The sequence below is a fragment of the Rhea pennata genome, chromosome 8 (assembly GCF_028389875.1).
Source record: "Rhea pennata isolate bPtePen1 chromosome 8, bPtePen1.pri, whole genome shotgun sequence".
In the NCBI taxonomy this organism is placed as follows: Eukaryota; Metazoa; Chordata; class Aves; order Rheiformes; family Rheidae; genus Rhea; species Rhea pennata.
In genome coordinates this window covers 6,929,905-6,949,549 of record NC_084670.1, presented here as the reverse complement: position 1 = coordinate 6,949,549, position 19,645 = coordinate 6,929,905, and the positions used below count along the sequence as shown (strand labels likewise).

The 19,645-nt window shown below is 39.8% G+C and overlaps 2 protein-coding genes and 1 long non-coding RNA gene across 4 annotated transcripts; 2 read left to right on the top strand and 1 right to left on the bottom strand.

Annotated features, from left to right (window-relative positions):
- The first annotated feature begins 683 nt into the window (after window positions 1-683).
- Window positions 684-7,974, top strand: CPT2 (carnitine palmitoyltransferase 2). Of its 2 annotated transcripts, XM_062582087.1 has the most exons (5): window positions 684-812; window positions 1,691-1,771; window positions 1,887-1,993; window positions 4,751-6,055; window positions 6,993-7,974. In XM_062582087.1, the coding sequence occupies exons 1-5, from the start codon at window positions 688-690 to the stop codon at window positions 7,322-7,324; spliced, it is 1,950 nt and encodes a 649-aa protein (XP_062438071.1). In that variant the 5' UTR covers window positions 684-687; the 3' UTR covers window positions 7,325-7,974. The 2 variants fall into 2 exon arrangements, with proteins under 2 accessions (XP_062438071.1, XP_062438072.1); XM_062582088.1 differs by lacking the exons at window positions 684-812; window positions 1,691-1,771; window positions 1,887-1,993 and adding an exon at window positions 2,940-4,347.
- Window positions 7,975-9,286: 1,312 nt separating this feature from the next.
- LOC134143792 (uncharacterized) lies at window positions 9,287-18,079 on the top strand. Its single transcript, XR_009959181.1, has 3 exons — window positions 9,287-15,991; window positions 16,287-16,399; window positions 17,829-18,079. It is a non-coding gene; the product is annotated as an uncharacterized LOC134143792 (long non-coding RNA).
- Window positions 9,511-18,693, bottom strand: CZIB (CXXC motif containing zinc binding protein). Its single transcript, XM_062582089.1, has 8 exons — window positions 18,519-18,693; window positions 18,349-18,432; window positions 17,631-17,687; window positions 15,839-15,920; window positions 14,056-14,087; window positions 13,470-13,547; window positions 10,600-10,665; window positions 9,511-9,818 (listed from the first exon to the last, which is right to left on the bottom strand). Exons 1-8 carry the CDS (start codon window positions 18,522-18,524, stop codon window positions 9,741-9,743), a joined length of 483 nt encoding a protein of 160 aa, XP_062438073.1. The 5' UTR covers window positions 18,525-18,693; the 3' UTR covers window positions 9,511-9,740.
- Window positions 18,694-19,645: the final 952 nt, after the last annotated feature.

Genomic DNA, 19,645 nt, shown 5'->3' with positions numbered 1-19,645 from the left:
ATCACCTGGGAAGCGAAATGATTTCACTTTTTCCTCCTGCCGCTACGTTGGTTAGAGTAGGGCCAATTTACTTTCAGAGGATAATCAGATTAAGCCACGTGGATTGCTTTCCTTTCCTTCGCCCTGCCTGCACTCCGTCCAAACACTGATTTTTCTAATGAGTATCTGATAAAAAATACACTACTGTAACTATTCACTACACCACATTTTCTTAAAGAAATGTTACCGTTGTGTCTGGATTAGTATTCTAGCATTATTATTTTTATGGAAAAAATATTCCATACTCTACAATAGATTCGGGTGTTTATCATGCTGGTTTTACGCAGTATGTGTGAGCAGATGCTCGTAGAAAAGCACAGGAGAAACGGAGAGTTTTCTTCAGGAGGCCGTGGATGCTCTATGGTCGATGAGCCGTACGGGCACCCACCAAAAGAGGAGGAGAGAGGAAAACGCCGGACTCCCCAGGCGGAGTGAGTAGGAGGGCTGCCCCGAGGAGAGCGTTTAAACACATAAAATTACGTTAGCGCTAGTGCAAACGAGTCGCCGCCGCGCTTCCACCGCGGCCGCCGGCCGCCGGGCAGCCGCGGGCGGAGCCGCCCGGAGCCGGGGGAGCCGCGGCGGAGGCGGCGCTGGCCCCGTCGTCGGCCCCTGGGCGGGCGGTGCCTCGCGGCGGGTCACGCGAGCATCATGGCGGCGCGGCAGCTGCTGCTGAGGCGGGGGGCGGCGGCGGGAGCGCCGCGGGGCTACTGCAGCGCCGAATACCTGCACCGCAGCATCGTGCCCACCATGCACTACCAGAAGAGCCTGCCCAGGTGCCGCGGGGCGCCCGCCGGGCCCCCTCGGGGCCGGCCTGAGGAGCGGGGAAGGGCTCCACAGCGGGTGCGGGGTGGGAGGAGATGTGCGGGGTTGGGGGCGCGCGCGGCGGCGGGAGTGGGGGGGGGGGAGGGGGGGCGCAGTAACGGCTCGCTGCGACCGTTACTGCCGGCGGCGCGCGGCCGTGTGGGGCCGGCGGGCGGCCCGGCGGAGAGGAGCGGAGCAGAAACGAAACTCCCCGTAGCCCTGCTGCGTGTCCTTATGTACTTCCCTGCGTGCACTTTTCACAAATCTCAGACGAGGAAATCATAGACCCCCTCCCAAAACAAAACAAAAAACCGCCAGAGCTGTGGCTCTAGCACCGATGCTATTGAAACATCTTGTGAAGTGAGTTTTTTGGGTGTAATAGGATTATTTTATATTGAGGGGAAGGTTGCAAAGGCATTGATTAGGAAACCGGTAAGAAAAGGCAGGTGTTCAGGACCTAGCAGTGAGGCCTGGGTACAGGAGGTGGCTACCAAGCTAAACTTTGTTGTTAAATTTTCTTGCTTGAAACAATTCCTGGCTTTCTGTATTGCCTGTAAGCTACTGAGAGTTTTCACTGTAATAACAAGTTGTTCCAGTTAGATTTTCACCGTTTTTCTTACCAAAAGAACTTTATGCAGGGATGATGTATGTCTTATCTATTTCCTTTCTTCCCCTCCTCCTCTTCCACAGGTAACTTTAAGACCTTTGGATAATATGGGGTATTATACTATAGGATAAATATAATTCCTATAATAAAAAATAGGAAAGAGAGACTAATATGTAAGAAATGGGTTTTTGTTAGTACTATTGCTCATAAAGTGTGTGTGTCTACATTTCCCCCTTCCTTCAGACTGCCCATTCCCAAACTAGAAGATACAATAAGGAGATACCTGAATGCCCAAAAACCTCTTTTGAATGATGACCAGTTCAGGTATGGACAAACAAAATACACACATTGCAGTATCTTTTGCTGCTTCAAAGCTGAGTATTAAGTATCAAAAGTAAGACTTGTGATAGCCTTTTGCCTGGTTTATTGGTTGCTTTAGGAAAACGGAAGAACTTGCTCAGCACTTTGAAAAAGGAATTGGAAGACAGCTGCACGAGCAACTAGTTGCTCAAGACAATCAGAACAAGCATACTAGTTACATCACAGGTATGTTGGCCTACAGGATACAGAAAAAGCCTTCAGATCATCATGCTTGCTAACAGGCAGTTCATAATACTGGAGAGAAAATAGGTTGCAGTTCAGGCTGTCTGTTGCATAAACTTGGAATAACAAGCTGTGAAGACCAGCTGTGGCAGTATTTGACTAAATTATGAGTGCCTCTGTGGTGGACAGAAGACTGCCTTCTTGTAATCTTTGTGTGCCAGAATTCTGCAGGACAGTCTACTGTTGTTTAAAAAGAATTCTGATCCTAAAGATTTTTCCCCCTTTTAAATAAAGAATTTTAAAGCCACTAGCAAAATATAGTAAAATGCTGTGGGATAAAAGCAATGGGAGTGGTGAACCACAATCCTTAATACTTTTCTTTTTTCAAACAAAGTGATTACCTGGAAATATACTTCTGTAATCTGATCACTTTGTTGAAAAATAGAATTTCTCTATGGCATATAGTATTATTTCTAGCTTATTCATTTGTAGTGGAACATCATGCATTCTGCAGTGCCTTTGTAAATGGGGAAATAGTTAAAATCGCTGTGAGTTCTTATGTTAAAATATCTTTTTTTAAGGGTAGAGACTTTAAGTGCAGGATGGACGGCTTAGTAGGAATATTCTGTAAGCACAGTTTCTTGTGAAAATTGTCTCATAATGCTGGTATAAGAGATGGACGGACAGTGAAGAAAGTATTTTTTCATGACTTACTGTATTTAAATTCGAGTTTGCAGTGGTTATCTTTTTTCTTTTTTTTCCCCATTACTATTTATGTTTAGGTTAATAGAGGAGCTTAACTCTAGTTACTCATTTAAGGAAACTACATCAATTTCCTTCAAATAATTTCAAGTTATTTAGCAAGAAAACTGAACTTTGGGAGGCAGAAGAGGACAGTGCTCTAAACTTAACCAAAAAAAAAATCCTACAGAACATTATTCTTTTAAAGAGCAAGAATATGAGAGAGACAGAAAGAGGAAGATGAGAATAAAGAAAAAATAAACATAAAGAAGTTCAGCAAATGGACACAAAGAAAAAGAATGGAAAGAATGAAAAGGAAAAGTAAGCATATAGTTTTTAGGTTAGTGGTTCTTACTTATTGTTGCTTCCTCTGACTTCCAAATGCAAATATCTGCCTATGAAGGTATTGGATAGATAGCAACAGAGATGGAAATGTTTGGTACCTATGTAAGTAGTAGTGTATGTGTTGCCCAGCTAACGCACGTCTATCCTTCGTATCTATTGACAATACCCAGAAGGATGTTAGCTTAATAAATTGCCCAACAACCACAAATTCTGTAGAAAATATCACATTATTTCAGATAAACTGCTGTTCAATTTATTAACTTATATTTTCCTTTCACTTTGAACAGCGTCTGGGTTTCTAGCTGATGAGTGTATGGTGTTTATCAACAATAACCAGCATTTTACTTTGTGTCAGAGAGCTACAGTGTTTGCTTTTTTCTTTTTTTTATTTTTTTTTTCTTTCTCACCTTATGAAAGTATGAAAGACCTGTTCCACTTGAAGCTGGTCACACAGTTGCCTCCACCCTGGACTTTAAAGTCCAAGGTTAAAACATTATATGATGATGAGGCATGTGGTTATAAAACTGTAGGTGGATGGCAGATGCTCACCTATGAGGACTTGGAATTAAAATTGTGACTTAGGTTTGCGAGTCCCCAGTAGCCTTTTTACACCTCAGTTTCTACTTGGGAATGATCCAGGATGAGAAGAATTAATACATTAGCTGCCCTGGGAGGAAATCTATGTGCACTTGCTTTGTGTGTCTACTTCCAGTCAGTGCTTAATACCATGACTTACTGAGTGTAAAGTTCTTAATGATGATGAAATAGGAGGTACTTTAAAAATCCCTTAGCTTCCTATACCTCCTGGATTTTTTTTTTCTCATAGACTAGTGTGACTGCATTCTAGAGCTATGATTAACTTGCTTGGTTATGGCAAGCACACATCCTTTGGGTCACATTCATGCTTCTTGATGTGCTGACAGGCCACATGATGAAATGAGACTGCTTAGAAAACCTGCAGATATCAAATATAATACTTTTTTTTTGAAGCCTGCTTTTGCCCTGAAACAGTAACTTTGAGGCCCCCTCTACCTCTTCTTACTACAAGCTTTAAAGCTGGCAATGGATTACCCAATGGTAGTGTATCAAGAGCTCTGTTGAGTGCTGATCATTCTAGTGGACAGAAACAGAAAGGAGGTGAAAATGCAAGACAGCAAATATGGATGGAAGAATACTGCCAAGAATGAGGGGAATAAGAAGGACAAACAATGATAGAAACACTGGATCAGAAATAGAGGTGGTCCTAAAGAGAAGCATGCTTCAGTGACAAGGTACTGCAGAAATTAATAGCTTAAGCGTAAGGTATTTTCCACACTAAATGTGCAGTGTGCACCCATATCAGTACCAGGGGCTCCATTTTATATCAAGGGAGTTACGGCTTATCCCTGAGTCCTGTAGAAAATGTGGAAATTGGCCCTTATTGCTAATGACATAGATGCTTTTGACATAGATTGGTCCACATACGATATTTTTGCAATTAGCCAATAGTTTCTCTCTTAATCATTGGAGGTTGAGAGAGCCCTTGGGGGAATTATTGCCTATGTTTGTGCTGTTCTTACACACTTCAATGGGTATGCACTCTTCAGCACTGTTTGGGGCAAGATATTGATTGTATGAACTGTCTGACTTGGTAAGCTGCTTTTGTGTTCTGACCTATTTCTCAACTGTTTCCAGGTCCCTGGTTTGATATGTACTTGAAAGCACGTGAACCTGTTGTTTTGAATTTTAATGCATTTATGTCTTTTCATCCTGATCCAAAATCTGAATATAATGATCAGCTCATACGAGCTACAAACATGACTGTTTCTGCTGTACGTTTTATGAAGACCTTCAGGGCTGGTTATCTTGAACCAGAGGTTTTTCACCTCAATCCAAAAAAAAGTGACACTCAGCTCTTCAAAAAATTAATTCGATTTGTGCCTTCTTCTCTTTCTTGGTTTGGTGCCTACATGGTCAATGCATACCCCCTAGATATGTCTCAGTACTTCAGGCTTTTCAATTCAACACGCCTGCCTAAACTCAACAGAGATGAACTTTATACAGATGAAAAGGCAAAGCATTTACTGGTACTGAGAAATGGGAATTTTTATGTATTTGATGTTATTGATAGAGATGGAAATATGCTGAAACCTTCAGAAATACAAGCACACTTAAAATATATCCTCAGTGATAACAGTCCAACCCCAACCTTCCCTCTTGGGTATCTCTCCAGTGAAAATCGAGATACATGGGCATTGCTGAGAAAGAATCTGTTGGACAATGGCAATGAAGAAGCTCTTCAAAAAGTAGACTCTGCCATCTTTTGCTTAAGTTTAGATGATTTTCCTGTTAAAGACCTTGTGCACTTGTCCCACATTATGTTGCATGGAGATGGTGCTAACCGCTGGTATGACAAATCCTTTAATCTTATCATAACTAAAGACGGCACTGCGGGAGTTAATTTTGAACATTCCTGGGGAGATGGTGTGGCTGTGCTCAGATTCCAGAATGAGATTTTTAAAGATAGCATTGGAGAGCCAGCTGTCGGCCCCCAGTCCCAGCCAGCTTCAGTAGACTCTTCTAGAGCAGTACAGAGACTTGACTTCAAGCTGAATGATGCCTTAAAAGCAGGAATTACCAAAGCCAAACAGCATTTTGATTCTACTGTAGAAGCACTTACGCTTGATATGATTCAGTTCCAAAAAGGAGGCAAGGATGTTCTAAAGCAGAAGAAGGTAAGTCCAGATGCTGTGGCTCAGCTTGCCTTTCAGATGGCTTTCCTTCGACAGTACAGTCAGACTGTTGCTACATATGAATCTTGCAGCACTGCAGCTTTCAAACATGGTCGTACAGAAACTATACGTCCTGCCTCTATCCATACAAAGAAATGTTCGGAGGCTTTTGTCAAAGAACCATCCAGACATAGCACAGAAGAGCTTCAGAAGATGATTGTGGAGTGCTCAGAATACCATGGCCGTTTGACAAAAGAAGCTGCTATGGGTAAGTAGGAATATATAGAACACTTGAGCTTTTGCACTGAAAAGTCTGCTTAAGTTGCAGTAAAAGTTTACTTTGAAAATTAAACAATTTAGTTTTGACGGAGGTCTGATACTAAGTAGACTTTCTAGCATGAACAGTAGCAGAAGGTTTCAGTTCAAAATGTGTTCTGTATGACCCGTTTCTTGATGGAGGAGAATGTCTCCATGCTCCCATTTTACTACTGCATGTCTAGATTTTTTCTGTCCCATAATTTCTCTTTTTATAGTAGCTTGGCTATTTGAAGCATTGATTAATACTTAGTGTGCTGTACTCTGCAAGGCAACCAAAACCTTTAGTTTTATGGCTAAAGAGTTGCTGTGCTGTCCTCCTGTGGGCAGATAAAGGTTCTAGACTTCCAAACCAAACTGATCTTTGGCTGTGCTACTCTTGTTATTTTTCTGTTTGTTTTCCTTTGAATTGTCCTTCCCGGAAGCATAACTTGTCTTTTCAGTAAAATCAGTAAGACTATTGAACGCTACCCCATAGCATCTAAAATGAGCTTCCTTTGCTGATACAATATCCTTTTTCTTTTTAGATTCATAAGGTTAGAGAAGTCCTTTCTCTCTCTGACTTGTTTTAACTATATTCATTTTTTTACCTGAGTGTTTTGAGGTTGTTTAATTGAAGAATGTGATGTATTATTAAAATCTTTACCATTGCACTTTTATTTACTGTCATGATTGCTGGTCAAGGGCTAGCCCTAAGATACAGCTCATTCTCTGGCATAGGAGACTCCATGTCTTGAGTCTGTAAAATATTTCTGCTAAGCTAAACAAAAGCTGTTTAACAGACCTTCTGTTGGTTTTGTGACTTAAAAGCAATGTGATGTCTAAGTAACGGAGTTTACTTCTCACAAAAATTAGTGATATCTCTAATAATTGTAACTTTATTTCTACAGGTCAGGGATTTGACCGACATCTCTTTGGCTTGCGCTACTTAGCCTTATCCAAAGGTACTACATTACCTGATTTCTACCAAGACCAAGCCTATGCTCAGCTCAATCACAACATCATTTCTACAAGCACATTGGCTAGTCCAGCTGTGCAATTAGGAGGGTTTGGCCCAGTGGTACCTGATGGCTTTGGAGTAGGATATCAAGTACATGGTGATTGGATAGGTTGCAATGTTTCCTCTTACCCAGCTAGGAATGTGAAAGAATTCCTCCAGTGTGTATACAAGTCACTGGAAGATATCTTTAATGTTTTAAAGGGCAAAAAGATTAATAGTTAGACATAGAAGTGTTGGAGCACTTTACAGTTGCAGAATGAAACACAGACTATGTCTAAATGCCAGTACGCAGTAGCCAGGGTTCAGTGTGGCTGAAACTGCCCAGCTTAATTCATTTATCTGCATTGAACTTGGATACTGTGTAGATTCCTTTTGAAATTTTTATCTATTTTGAAGAAATCAAGTACAGACCTTGGATGCATATTTTGGGAAATGCGAACACTCACAATGTCAAAATTAAGTAATAGACCCATCAGGTGCTCTTAAAATGTGTTATTTAAAATACAAAGCAATAATTACGATGTTTAAGAACTTGAACAGCTATGCTTCATGAGTTTTAGGCAGACGACAGCACTCTTAAGCTGCTTGGTTTTAGAATAATATATGCAATTGTTAAAATGTGAAAGAGGAATGGTAACATTGCTACTTTTGCAGTAAGCTTCTTACTAACTTGTCATACTTGTTTTTCTCTCTAAACTTGAATCAATGTCAGAGTCATTGTGCCTCAACTGCTTGAAGCCCTTCTGATGTAGCAACTTTCTGAGAAACAAAATTGAAGTGGGAGGCTTTAAGTAACCTGCAACCACCAATTATGTTGTTAAATTACCTGGAAATACTGTGTTGTAATAAAGGTATCTATTAATCACCACAAAGTTATTTTATTGCCATATCAAGCTAAGCAATACAGGTAACTTTTTGTATCAATAGCTTGTTTCTTACAAGGGGTGTATAAGGGTTGAAAAGAACTTTATTGAAAGCATGCTGCAAAGTTCACTGTCTCCTTCCATATGTGAAATTTGTCCAATAATCTGCTGGTTTTGTTTTGCTACTTAACCTGTGTTCTTGTACCTTAAACAAATCACTGAACTTCAGCTTTCCCCCCGCCAAAAAAAACTTTCTCCTACTGTGGAAAAGGAATTTTCCTCTATTTTCTCCATGCTCTTGAACTTGACTGCTCTTGTAATCTGAATATCATTTATTGTAGCAAATGCCAAAGTTCTAGTGCTCAGAAATGCATTGCAAATGCTTTGAGGCTTACTGCAGAAGTTGCAAAGACTAAGGCTTAGCAGAACTCTGAGGAGAGCTCAAGCCTAGGCACCAGTAAAACTTAAGTGGTGCTGGGAATGAGATGAAACGGATGCAGACACATTCCTGGTGCGCTGTTTACAACTGAGGATCTGCTAGCTACAAAGAGGGCTAGCAGCAAAAAGAGAGGGGACCTTTGCCAGTCAGAAGCCAAGCTTCTCAAAAGGAGCTGGGATTCTAGCACAGATGCCCTTCACATGGAAAACTGCCTTTTGCACAGAATTCACTATGGTATGTATAACTTAAATGCCTTTGCCTTTTCAACCTTAATGACTTCCACTTTGTTTTTCTTCTGGGAAGATGAATCTCTCTGCAGCTGAGTAGCACAGCAGCACTAGCTTCTGCAGCCAATGTTTTAAATAGCTTTAAGTAGTGTAAATTAATGTAGTTCTTGTCTTTCAGCACAGGCAGAATATTAGCAGAATATAAAGCCCAAGCATGGGGATACAGTGTGACTAACAAGATTCAAAGGCCAAGAAATTTACTTGCCTTTACTCCTTTTTCAGATATGTCAGCTTCCAAAAAATTTTTTTATACTTTCCATGACTGTCCGTGTATTCTAGAAGTTCATTTCTCAAAACCTTTAAACTAAATTCAGTAAGATTGCTTTTTTTTAAAAAAAGAGAAAATTGGCAAGATTGTAAAAGCACTTGCCATTAAGTAGAAAGTCTGTTTGCAACTAGAAATGAGTAAGGTTTACTTAATGACATATTCAGAAAGATAGCTGTTACATGTTCTGAAAATCAAGTTATGTGTAAATGTCTATAGGAAACAAGCTTGTTTACTAACAGTTAACTGACCTCTGCATCTCTACTTCAGTTTGTAGAAAGCCATTATAAAAAATATCTTTTGATTTAAACCATTAGCACAGTCCTTTTACTCTACTCATAGCCATTTTCCAATACTAGGAATGGTAAGTGACAAGATCTTGCATTGCTTATGTTACAGAATCAAATGTGGTACTACTTCCTTGCAATAGACTCCTTAAAACCCTATGGCAATGAGCTGTCTAAATAGTGACCGTTGATTCACTAGTTAAGCTGCAATCCATCAGGTCCCTCTATATTCCTGCTATTCCCAAGAAAGACAACATTAAGAAACTGTCACAGTTCAGTCAAGCATATATTTGATTTCCAGTTTGTACTGAGGCCATCTTAAAGTGTTCTGCAAAAAATATTTTATTAGATGTTCTGGTGACAGTAAATAAAACTTGCTTAGGTTTCCATTTCTGCAGTATAGCCATGTGAAAAGTAACTCCTGGGAAATAGCTTCTTTAATGATACAGCTTCTTCATTGAAGAGGAACATGCCAATGTTTGTTAGGGGTGCAGGCTTTAACATTTTACAAACTTATGAGTAACTTCATAGATTCCAACAGATTCCTTTGTTTTTTCATCATAGTCATTCCAATCCTATAAGGAATTAAGATTTCACAGTATTGGTCACAGAAGAGAGAATGCAGTACTGTCTAAATTGCAGACTGGAATTCAAACTGAAACTAAGCCTTACTCAAAGTTTGGGTCTTCCACTTCTGTGGGTAGCACTGTAGAATCACTAAGCTAAGTTCTAATTTATAAGAAAAGCAAAACCTGAAATTAAACTGATTTCAGTCCCAGTGTTTAAATTTAACACACACAATTTTCTTTGCATATAGCCCATATCCTGTAATGGACAAGACAGCAGCCATGGCAGATGAAAGGATTATTTATCACTTACAGTATCCTAGTCAGCAGACAAGCTGATCCATGCCAAGTGGGATACCAAGGAACAGATTTGACCTTCAGATTCTTGTGCACAGCCCAGGAAGATTTACAATACTAGAGTCATTATCCCAAGCTCTGAAGGACAGTGTTTATCTTACTATTTAATATCTCTGTCCAGAGGAAGAAGAACAAATAGCACCTTAGAAAAATCCGTTAACTAGTCTAAAGACCAAATCATTTTGTATTCACGAATTTGCCCCTTGGGATTCCTCAGTAGCTTAAAAAGAGAAGTTGCATCTCTGTCTGCTGATGAGATATAAAACGTGTACTTCTAAAATGAGGCTGCTAGTAATACCGGTTATTCACATTTGACCTTCCTGTACCTACATGAAAGAGCAAAACTAGCATGCAGGGTGTGTATTTTGGAGTAGGTGACTGGGTGAAAGAAAACTAGCTAATTAGATTTACTAATGAAACTAAGACAACATACCTTTTCTAACAAGTTTATGTCATTGAAAGGTGTGCCAGACTCTGCACCTTCAGCAGCAAATCCTGCCTGCAAACACAGATTGCAGTAAGTATGCAAGAATCAGTTGTACCAAGAAAAGAGCTAATTATGATTGCTGAAACATTTAAAGAAAGTAACATAAGTTTTTACTTTTATTTCCACTAAAGTAGGTAGAAAGAATGGTCAAATCCTTTCCTTCTCAAGGGTCAGTATAAGGTTGTGACTCTTTTCGTAGACTGGAAAATTCAGATCTAACCAGCAACAGAATAAAATAAGGGCAACCTGCTCCCTAACTACTTTTCTTGCCAAAAAGGTACTTCCATAGACAAGATTCTAAAATAATGTCATCTCTGAGTTTAAATTTATCTAGCAGCATCCAACTGTTAATAGCTTTGATTCATGTTCAGAACCCAGATAGGTATTAGTTACACAATAGCTTTGTATTAAATTTACCTGCAAGACAAAAAAGGGGAAGACAGCTTTTAGTTTTAGCTTAAATATCAGAATCCTACTCCTTTTGGAAAAGGAACCAGCCTAGATGAAATTTAGGTACATAAGGGGCTAACAAGCCTCATGCAAAAGAAAGATCAGTCAGCTGAATGACAGATTAGCAATACCCCAGAACAATATTTCAAAAGGGAGCAATCCTCATTTTTCTTTTTTGTAAAGAGGTAAAGGAAAGGCTATCGCTGGAAAGGAAACACCAAATCAATGGGGCATAGTATGAGAACCCGGCACAGAAACTACTGATACGACCTTATGGAAAGTCAGAAAGAACAGCTGTATGCTTTTAAAATGTTTGTGGAAGGTTAGGTACTTGAGTTAAACACACCACAATGTGCAGCAGACATAACAGGAGAGCTATCTGCAAGGCACAGTGCACAGTGTGAATATGGCCCATATATATTTCTCAGAAGCTTTTCTGAAGGGATCCAGTAGGGGTATGGAGGGAGAACAGCATCACAGTACAAAATGCAGAGCTGCAGTAAGACTGAAAAAAGAAAAAAAGAAGAGAAAAAAGCAATGAGAAGCTGGCAATATTTACCAGCACTCCAAGGAGCAAGAAACCATGTGACTGGAATTACAAGCTTCTGTACCAGACCTGCTCAGTGGGACTTGCATTCTTACAGCTTTGGTATCAGAGCAGACACTTAATCTCTGTTGAAGAGATCTGGGAAATGCAGTGATTTGTGTGCCCTCTGCTGACTGGCAAAGGACCAACAGCTACAGTGTAAATGTGTGTAGAAGCTGCAAATACCTCTGTTGACTTTGTAGTAAGTAGATAGTCATGTTTTTTATTTTGTTACCAATGTAACTTGGTTTTGCCACAAAGTAAAGCAACTGAAAAAAGATTTAAAGGAATTTATATTATAAATTCCTGCTTTTTTAGTGGAAGCATTCACTTGTGGGATGACAAGGAAAGGAAGGGAGCGAAACAGTCTAAAAGCAAACCCCCAAACTTTAACAAATCCACAGTAGATGTTTCTATCAAGTACACTAAACAATTTAATTGACTTCAGGTAGGCTTGTGTTATGCTTATCAAAAAAAGAAAGGAATGCTATGGCCAATCCTGCTTGGCCAGATCTAAAACTGTGCAGAAGCCAGGCTAGCTTAGATCATGTCAAATATAAAGCAGTTTATAGACTTGTAAGGAACTGTACTAAGTCTGTAGTACTCATTCAAGTATCAGAAAATTCACTGAAATATCTGTGTAGGAATTAAACAGTGCTCTCTCCAACAGAGTGCACAGGCCAAATTTTGGAAATATTTAATTAAAAGCTTGATTATAGCTGTGAAGTCTATATTCTGTGGAGCTGACTGATTAAATTGATAAGAAGGATGCAGATCTATGAATACCTCCTATATCTTGTAGTCTTCTAAGTGCCAGTTTTCTATATCTGGCTTGCAAACATTTTGAACAGAAATAAAAATTCTGTTCCTCAAAAAGATTGGTTTAATTTCAAAAGAAAAAAAAATGAAACTTTCTGCAGCACAATGCAGCGGCCTTTTTATTTATATCTAATTCCTTGCAGGATCAGCTCTTTGGTCTGTTTGTTAGAACACTGTCACAGTCTGAGGGAAGGATAAGACAGGTTTATATTTGTCAGTCTATTTACACCTAATCCTACTGGAATAATAGGTTAAATATAGTAGGGAGTTAGTTGCATATCGCATGACCATGCACAAGTAAATGAGTTGCTGTAGGCTGGCTTGGCCCTGAAGAAATACTTTACATTGAACTTTGAGGTATGCTTTGCAACACAGAGTTTTTAATTGCCTTCAGTCGTCAGTCTTGGTCTGATAAATAGAAAGATGCTAATGTTCATTTCCCATGGCTTTGGTGATGTCAAATCTTAACGAGAGTTTGATTTAGTTAGAAGCCAAACGCTGAAGGATGTTCATAACCTGAACTTCATTTACTCTTTGTAACATACCAATAACCAAAGTGAAGCTCTTCTAAATATGGCCAGCTAACTGTGCAATCCTGTGATTCCTGTTTGGGAAAGACAAGACACCCTTTTGCAATAACTTCTGCAATGAAGACCTTTTGAATCAGTTAAGTGAGCTGTGCTGAGTCACCTGTAAGGCAATTTGAACACAAGTACAAAGAGTGTTTTATTTTAGAAGTTACTGGGACACAAGCACAAAGAACGCCAGAGCTATTAGGCTTCAAGCTTGTGTTTTATGGAGCGGGAGGAAGTAAAATAATTGTGGGGAGGAATTAAAACTGGAGAGGTCCAGGACATTCCAGGAAGAGCAGTGTTATTTCAAAACAGTGTGAGATAATCCCTCTAGAGTCTATTAGAAATGCTTTTAAAAACTGAGAAACACGTCATGAATAAGAATTTACCTGCGGCTGAAAGTCAACTGGTTCCAGACCCCGGCATTCAAACTCCACTATTGTCTTGAATTTCTCACTGTCTTCAGCCTAGAATCAAGTGAGAATGCCATAAATTTTCATCTAAAGAGAAAGTTAGTGGCAAGTATTAGACTAGGAATAAATTGCTTTAAAGGCAGTTCTATCAACTCTGATGTCCCAAGTGACAGTAAAATCCTAGGGCTGCTTTAAACAGGCAATAATTAACTAGAATTTCTTAATCTGCCATGAGGAAGCCTTCAAAAAGAAATGAATACAGGCAGTGTAATTGTCTTTAATTTGAATGACATTTTTTTTTTCTTGTGAAATGTATCACATTATTCCATCAGACTGAAGTGGAAAGGGTAAAATCATTAATGAGCTACTGTTAATTGCAAATTTTTGTTCCTTCTTTAGATTGTGTGCAGAATTCTGCAAGAAACAACTTTCTATCAGGGAGCATGCCTGCTTTTGGTGTACTTCAGTACACTAAATATGATGGGAAAGAATGGAAAATTCAAAATATCATTAATCCTTATTTATCTTGCACGTATTGATATAAAAGGGAAAACAAACTTACATTGTAAGGTTTGATGGTCTGACTTAAAATATCTATGGAAAAAAAAAGTCAGAGGTGTAAACACAAATGGCATTACATCTTTAGAATTTTATTCAGCAGAAACCAAAGACCAGCCTCTTCTCCTTTAGAAAAATCTTTTTATGCAAAGTAAAAGAACCAAAGTAACCAAGCATTTCTTCCAGTTAGTTCATCAAAGGGTGGAACTCAATTCTTCTCACTACTCCTGAAAAGCGTAAGTTATGCTGTCTTGGTACCCTACTTAAAAAGAAAATAGCAATGCATGCCTTTGTAAAATGACACTAAGAATATGAGCTTTGCTCATGCAAAAAGCTGATAACACCATGAGGCCTGAGTACACACAAGCTTTAGGACTGAATCCATGAGTCACCACTCTACAACTCTTGTCTATGCATCTCCAGCTCCACCCGTGAAACTGCTTTTGTTGAAATAATGCAGAATAGCAGAAAACCTGCAAGTAACTTGCAAAACTTTATATATAGTTTACTATTGTTTTATGCCTTTCATAGGAATTTTAACTAGTTGACTTGCCCATCGTAGATATTTTTCCAGCATCACCTTCTTTCCTTTTATGCTACCATCATTTGTATTTGTATTTATGTGTATGTATCTTTATAATGCTGCACCTCAATCCCCGTGGAGAGAAAATCCTAAGTAAAGGCGGCTGTGATGGACAGACTGTAATGGAAAAAAACAGATGTGAGAGCCTGGGTCACTTGATCAGTATGCAGCTAACGTCTCTTTAAATTAAGCTATTTGCTAGATATAGATTAAAGGAAAATTAATACGACCCATTCATTTATGAACCATACCAATTTTCTATCTTAAAAGGGACTGATTTTCAGGACCTATTTCAGAAAAGATAATAGAAAAATACACTTATCATAAGCAAAAAGGTCTCAATGTTATTTCTTAAAGTTTATTAAAAAAAAAAAAATCTAGGAGACTAAGACAGAACCCAGTGGGATTATTTTGTTGGGGAAGGCAAAACACATGCGTGTTCCTTATTATTGTTTCTCATAATATAGAAACAGGAAATCATACAGAGAGACTGAAAGGCAAAAAGCTTATGAAACAAGTAACATACATTTACACCATGGGTATAGGTTGAATTGCTGGAAACAGGCATGCTTCTCTGTGAAGATAAACACATGCTAGGTAGGAAATATCTCTCTGATGATGGAAGTGTGTTTATTTAGGGAAATTATCCCTCTAACTTCCCCATCTATTCCTGCCTATGACAACCCAGGGCAGGATGGATACTGACTATGTAGTTACATCAGGCTGCTTTTTTTTCTTAGAGGTAAGCAGTATTTCATATCTCTGTCACCCCTACAGAAGAATTAAAACAATGATAACATCTAATGTTATCGGTTAAGGACTTTATTTTACCTATTACATTTAAGCAACTATTTTAAATGGGACCATGTTTATTAACAGCTCATACTACTGCTGTTAGTAGGAAAAATATGAATTGTTGTTAGTTTTAGCAACCTAATGTGCTGCAAAGCTGGCAAAGGTTGCTCCTGTTGCCCTGCTGTGTTGATTTAATTTGATTTTTTTTGTTGTTGTTGATGACCGCTTGATCTTGCGGTCTCCTTCATGAGCATGATGACAAGTGTGTACCTGCTGTGGACCCAAAACCAGTGTACAAATGGAAAAAAAAAAAAGAAAAAAGGAAGAGTGCTCTCACAAGCAGTTTTAGGCAAAAACTTGGACTAAAAAGTAAACCTAGAAGATGCCCTGTAAATGTCTAACCACATACCAATGGAGTTCTCTCTGGAGCACAGCTTGCATTTCTGCACCATTGTGGCACTGCCTCTGCCTCCTTTTAGAGGAACGCTGTCCTAAAAAACATGAGAATGGAGACACCATTTCAAACTGCGCTGTAGCTGAGCAACTGGAAACCTTTGCAAAGGTAAAACAGTTTTTACAAAAACAGCCACAAGCTTTCTTCTTTTAAGATTTTGCAATGAGAAGGCTTTTTAAAACTAGAAAAAAATACATAGTTTAGAAAGCCATGATTATCAAAGAATAATCCTGTTTTAGATATAAAATAAGAGATAACTGAATAATGGATAGTTATGACCTGTCCATATAAACATAAGTACCTCAAAATACATTCACATTCAGTAGCATGCAACAGAAAATGATGATAACCGTGATCATGCATTTGTAAACAAATCATTGTGACTCCTTGCAACACACTGCAGGACTGAGGCTCGCAAGAGGAAAGGACAGATAGTCCTGTGTTTGGGACAGAAGACTGATGTTCCTAAGTGAATGTGAAAAGTCATTCCATCTCTCTGCCTCTGCCCCTTCAGCTGTAAGTAGGATACTGCTTGTGTACATCAATTTGTCAGTTTTCATGAGACATTTGGATACAGTGATGAGTTCAATAGAAAACAACAAAATGGCTTGAAAGGTGACTTAGCCCATCCTTCTGCCCTAAGCAAGTCCAACTCCATCACTCTTGATAAGTACTTCTCTGAAGTATTTTTAAACTCTTCCTTTTATGAAGCCTCCACAGTCCTTTTCTAATGTTACTATCATTAGAAAGTTTTTTTTCCTGATATCTAACCAAAATATCTGTAGATGGGCTTAAGCTCTATTGCTTCTTGGCTAGTTCATCATGGACAACAGATGATTTCCTTTCTTTCTTCTAAGATCTTTAAAAATTGAGAATTGCCTTCACATGCCTGTTTATCATCTTATATCACCTATATAACACCATTGATTAGTGGTCTAGAAAACATGACCTCCTGTTTCCTGGTGGTCCACATCTTCAAGATGCAGTACCACAGTCTAGGCAAAAAACTCCACTGAGGCACTACCAATGATAAGTAGAGCAGAAGGATACTCCACGTATCTTGCAATGGCTATTTCTGATTTTGCATGCTAACATATTTGCCTTTTAGGAATAGCATGCCATGAGCCAAAAACATTCAGCTTTTAATCCACTCCAGAAATGGATCTGTTTTTCCTCATAAACTCTTTTGTAATCCATTATTTTCTGTTCAGTATCATCAGGTAGATGATTATTCCTAAGAACAGAACCTTTCTCTTATCCCTGCAAAGCTTTATCATGCTTTTTCACAGACTCCAAATGCTAATTCCATGTACTTAATTCACTCTGAGTTGCCTAAACTCCAGAAATTTTATATCTGCATCAGAGAAATACATAACAGGCAGAACCTTATTCTAATATCACTTTAAAATTTTCTTTCAGTTTATATATTTTACAGACAGAAGGCTTTTCAAGCAAGACTTAAGGACTTTGTCACCAACAGCCACCATTTCAATGGCATATTTCAATCAACAGTCTCCAAATACTTTACAAATACAAAATATGACAGCATTTTCTGAATTTTACATCTACTGACGAAATACCGCTATATGTAGTAGTGTATATATCTACTAACGATATCTACTAGATGAAATACTATTTCATCTTATGTATAGTTCATCACATTGTTGATGCTAATAACAAACCTGTCCCTTACATGGAATGGATATCTAATTTTTGTTCTGATGCAGATTACAACAGGAAAACATACCATTAATCGCAGGTATTGCCATTTTTCAGAAACTTCACCACAGTTCCCACATTTCAGCTGAAAACAATATAAATCAGAGAATTAAAAGCTGTCAGTAATTAGGAATTAAACATGATGCAAACCCTCAAGAATGACAAACCCCCACTTTGCAGGTGAGATGAACCAGAGGCAGATATCAATTGCTGTCTGTTATTACAGGTCGATGCGCTGACTTGAACTAGTCCGTAGGCCAGCGGGAGAGGATGTGCCCTTTGAAGCACTAGATGGACCGCAAACGCTACGGAGCACAGTCACTGAGTAACGGATGAGGGTAACTACATTTCACCATTTACCTGAACTGTCAGCCAAACCCAGGGGGCACTGATTAACACTGGAATTTAAGAATTTTAATTATAGTAAACTAAGATATAATGTAGTATATATACATGCATGTATGTGTATTTACATTTATGTATTTTTATATATATACACACTTGTATAATTATATTGCATATACATTATATTTACATGTCTCCATATTGGTTGCTTCTAGTCGCAGCAACCTGCTTGCGCTGTGTGGAAAAAAAAAAAAACAAATCGCTTTTTAAGCTGGGGCTGGGATGTGCCCACGCAGTGCACCGGCCTTCGCTGCCAGGCAGCCGGCTGCACAGCCTAACTGGCCCTGCAGCTTTTAGCGGCCGGCGGCGGCCTTCCCCGAGGCCCTGCAGGCGGCCCGCACCTTGAGGTACCAGCGGAAATCCTCGCCCTCGGCCCGCAGGCGGGTGATGTTCTCCAGCGTGGCGCGCAGCTGCAGCCCGACCCTCTGCAAGGCAAGCGGCGGGGAGAGCCCGGTCGGCTCGGCTCGGCTCGGGCCGGGCCGGCCCCGCCCCGCCGCGGTCCCCCACCTACCCCCATAGCGTCGGAGCGCGCTCCGGCGGGAGCTGGCGGCGCGCTGCGGGGCCGCCGCTTCTCGGAGCAGCGGGGTTGAAGCCGCTCCGGGCCGGGGGCTGGCGGTTACCCACGCTGCCGCGTGCGCCCTTAGCCAAGATGGCGGCGGCCTCCTGCTGCCAACTGCGGGCTGAAGCCACGGCTGCCCTCGGCCAAGATGGCGCCGCCGCCGCGCGGCCTGTCACCGCCCCGCCAGTGGAGCGGGGGGGCGGGAGCCGGGCTGAGCCGGGCCCAGGGCGGGAGAAGGGAGAGGCCAGGAGGCACCGCCGTCGGGAAGCCCAGCGAGCCATCTGGGGAAAGGTAGCCACGATTAGGTAGCTTTTACATCCTTAAAAGCAATTTGACCAGCAATCTTTTTTAATCTCAGTTTTTAGTGATTTAGGAAAACCTGACAGGTAAGATGAAGAAAATAAGGAGCAGCTTGGCTAGGTTTTCCTAGAGAACACCTTCAGAGCCTGGCAGGATCCAGACCTGCCCTTTTTCATTGATGATAGAAACATACAGCGAGGTCCCTGACAGCAGAGTGAAAATACAAGATGAATTGTAATCGTTAGCATGTAGATACATATCCTGTCCAATTTTCTAGGAATTGGTACGTTTAATTATTCTAAGTATAATTCAGGAGTTTTTTAAACAAAGCTTCCTTCTCTTAAGACTAACATCAAGTAACTTCTATTAATTTTAGGTCCAGAGGTTGCAGCTAAACAGAGCTAAATTTGTGCCCCAGGCTTCAGTAAACAGCCCTTGGAGAATGGTCAGCCATTACTAAGCTTGAAGTATTTTTCTTGATCTCAACACTTGATATTCGAAAAAAACTCTCTTACTCATTTATCTGGACAAAATCTTGACAAGAGTTAAATCATATATCTCCCATCCAGGCAAGTTGCTGATTAATCTCTCTCTGGTTTTGATGAGATTCTATTTACACTAGAAAAATCATTTGAAAGCAGCATTGTGAAGCTTAGCATGCCTCTATAAAGCACATTGGCATTTTTTGAGATAAAATTGCTTTATGTAAGTTCTCCCCTTGTCTCAACATCCTTACTGCAGTGCATTTCTTCTGCATTCAAGTTTGCTTGGGATTATAA

What these genes read in the sequence shown, in the direction of transcription:
- CPT2 (XM_062582087.1), top strand. Translation starts at nt 688, where the DNA reads ATGGCGGCGCGGCAGCTGCTGCTGAGGCGGGGGGCGGCGGCGGGAGCG. An exon ending in GCATACTAGTTACATCACAG is followed by an intron (nt 1,994 to 4,750) that starts GTATGTTGGCCT and finishes AACTGTTTCCAG; the next exon opens with GTCCCTGGTTTGATATGTAC. An exon ending in GACAAAAGAAGCTGCTATGG is followed by an intron (nt 6,056 to 6,992) that starts GTAAGTAGGAAT and finishes TTATTTCTACAG; the next exon opens with GTCAGGGATTTGACCGACAT.
- CZIB (XM_062582089.1), bottom strand. An exon ending in GGCAATACCTGCGATTAATG is followed by an intron (nt 15,921 to 17,630) that starts GTATGTTTTCCT and finishes CATGTTTTTTAG; the next exon opens with GACAGCGTTCCTCTAAAAGG. An exon ending in CTCCAGAGAGAACTCCATTG is followed by an intron (nt 14,088 to 15,838) that starts GTATGTGGTTAG and finishes TTTTTTCCATAG; the next exon opens with ATATTTTAAGTCAGACCATC.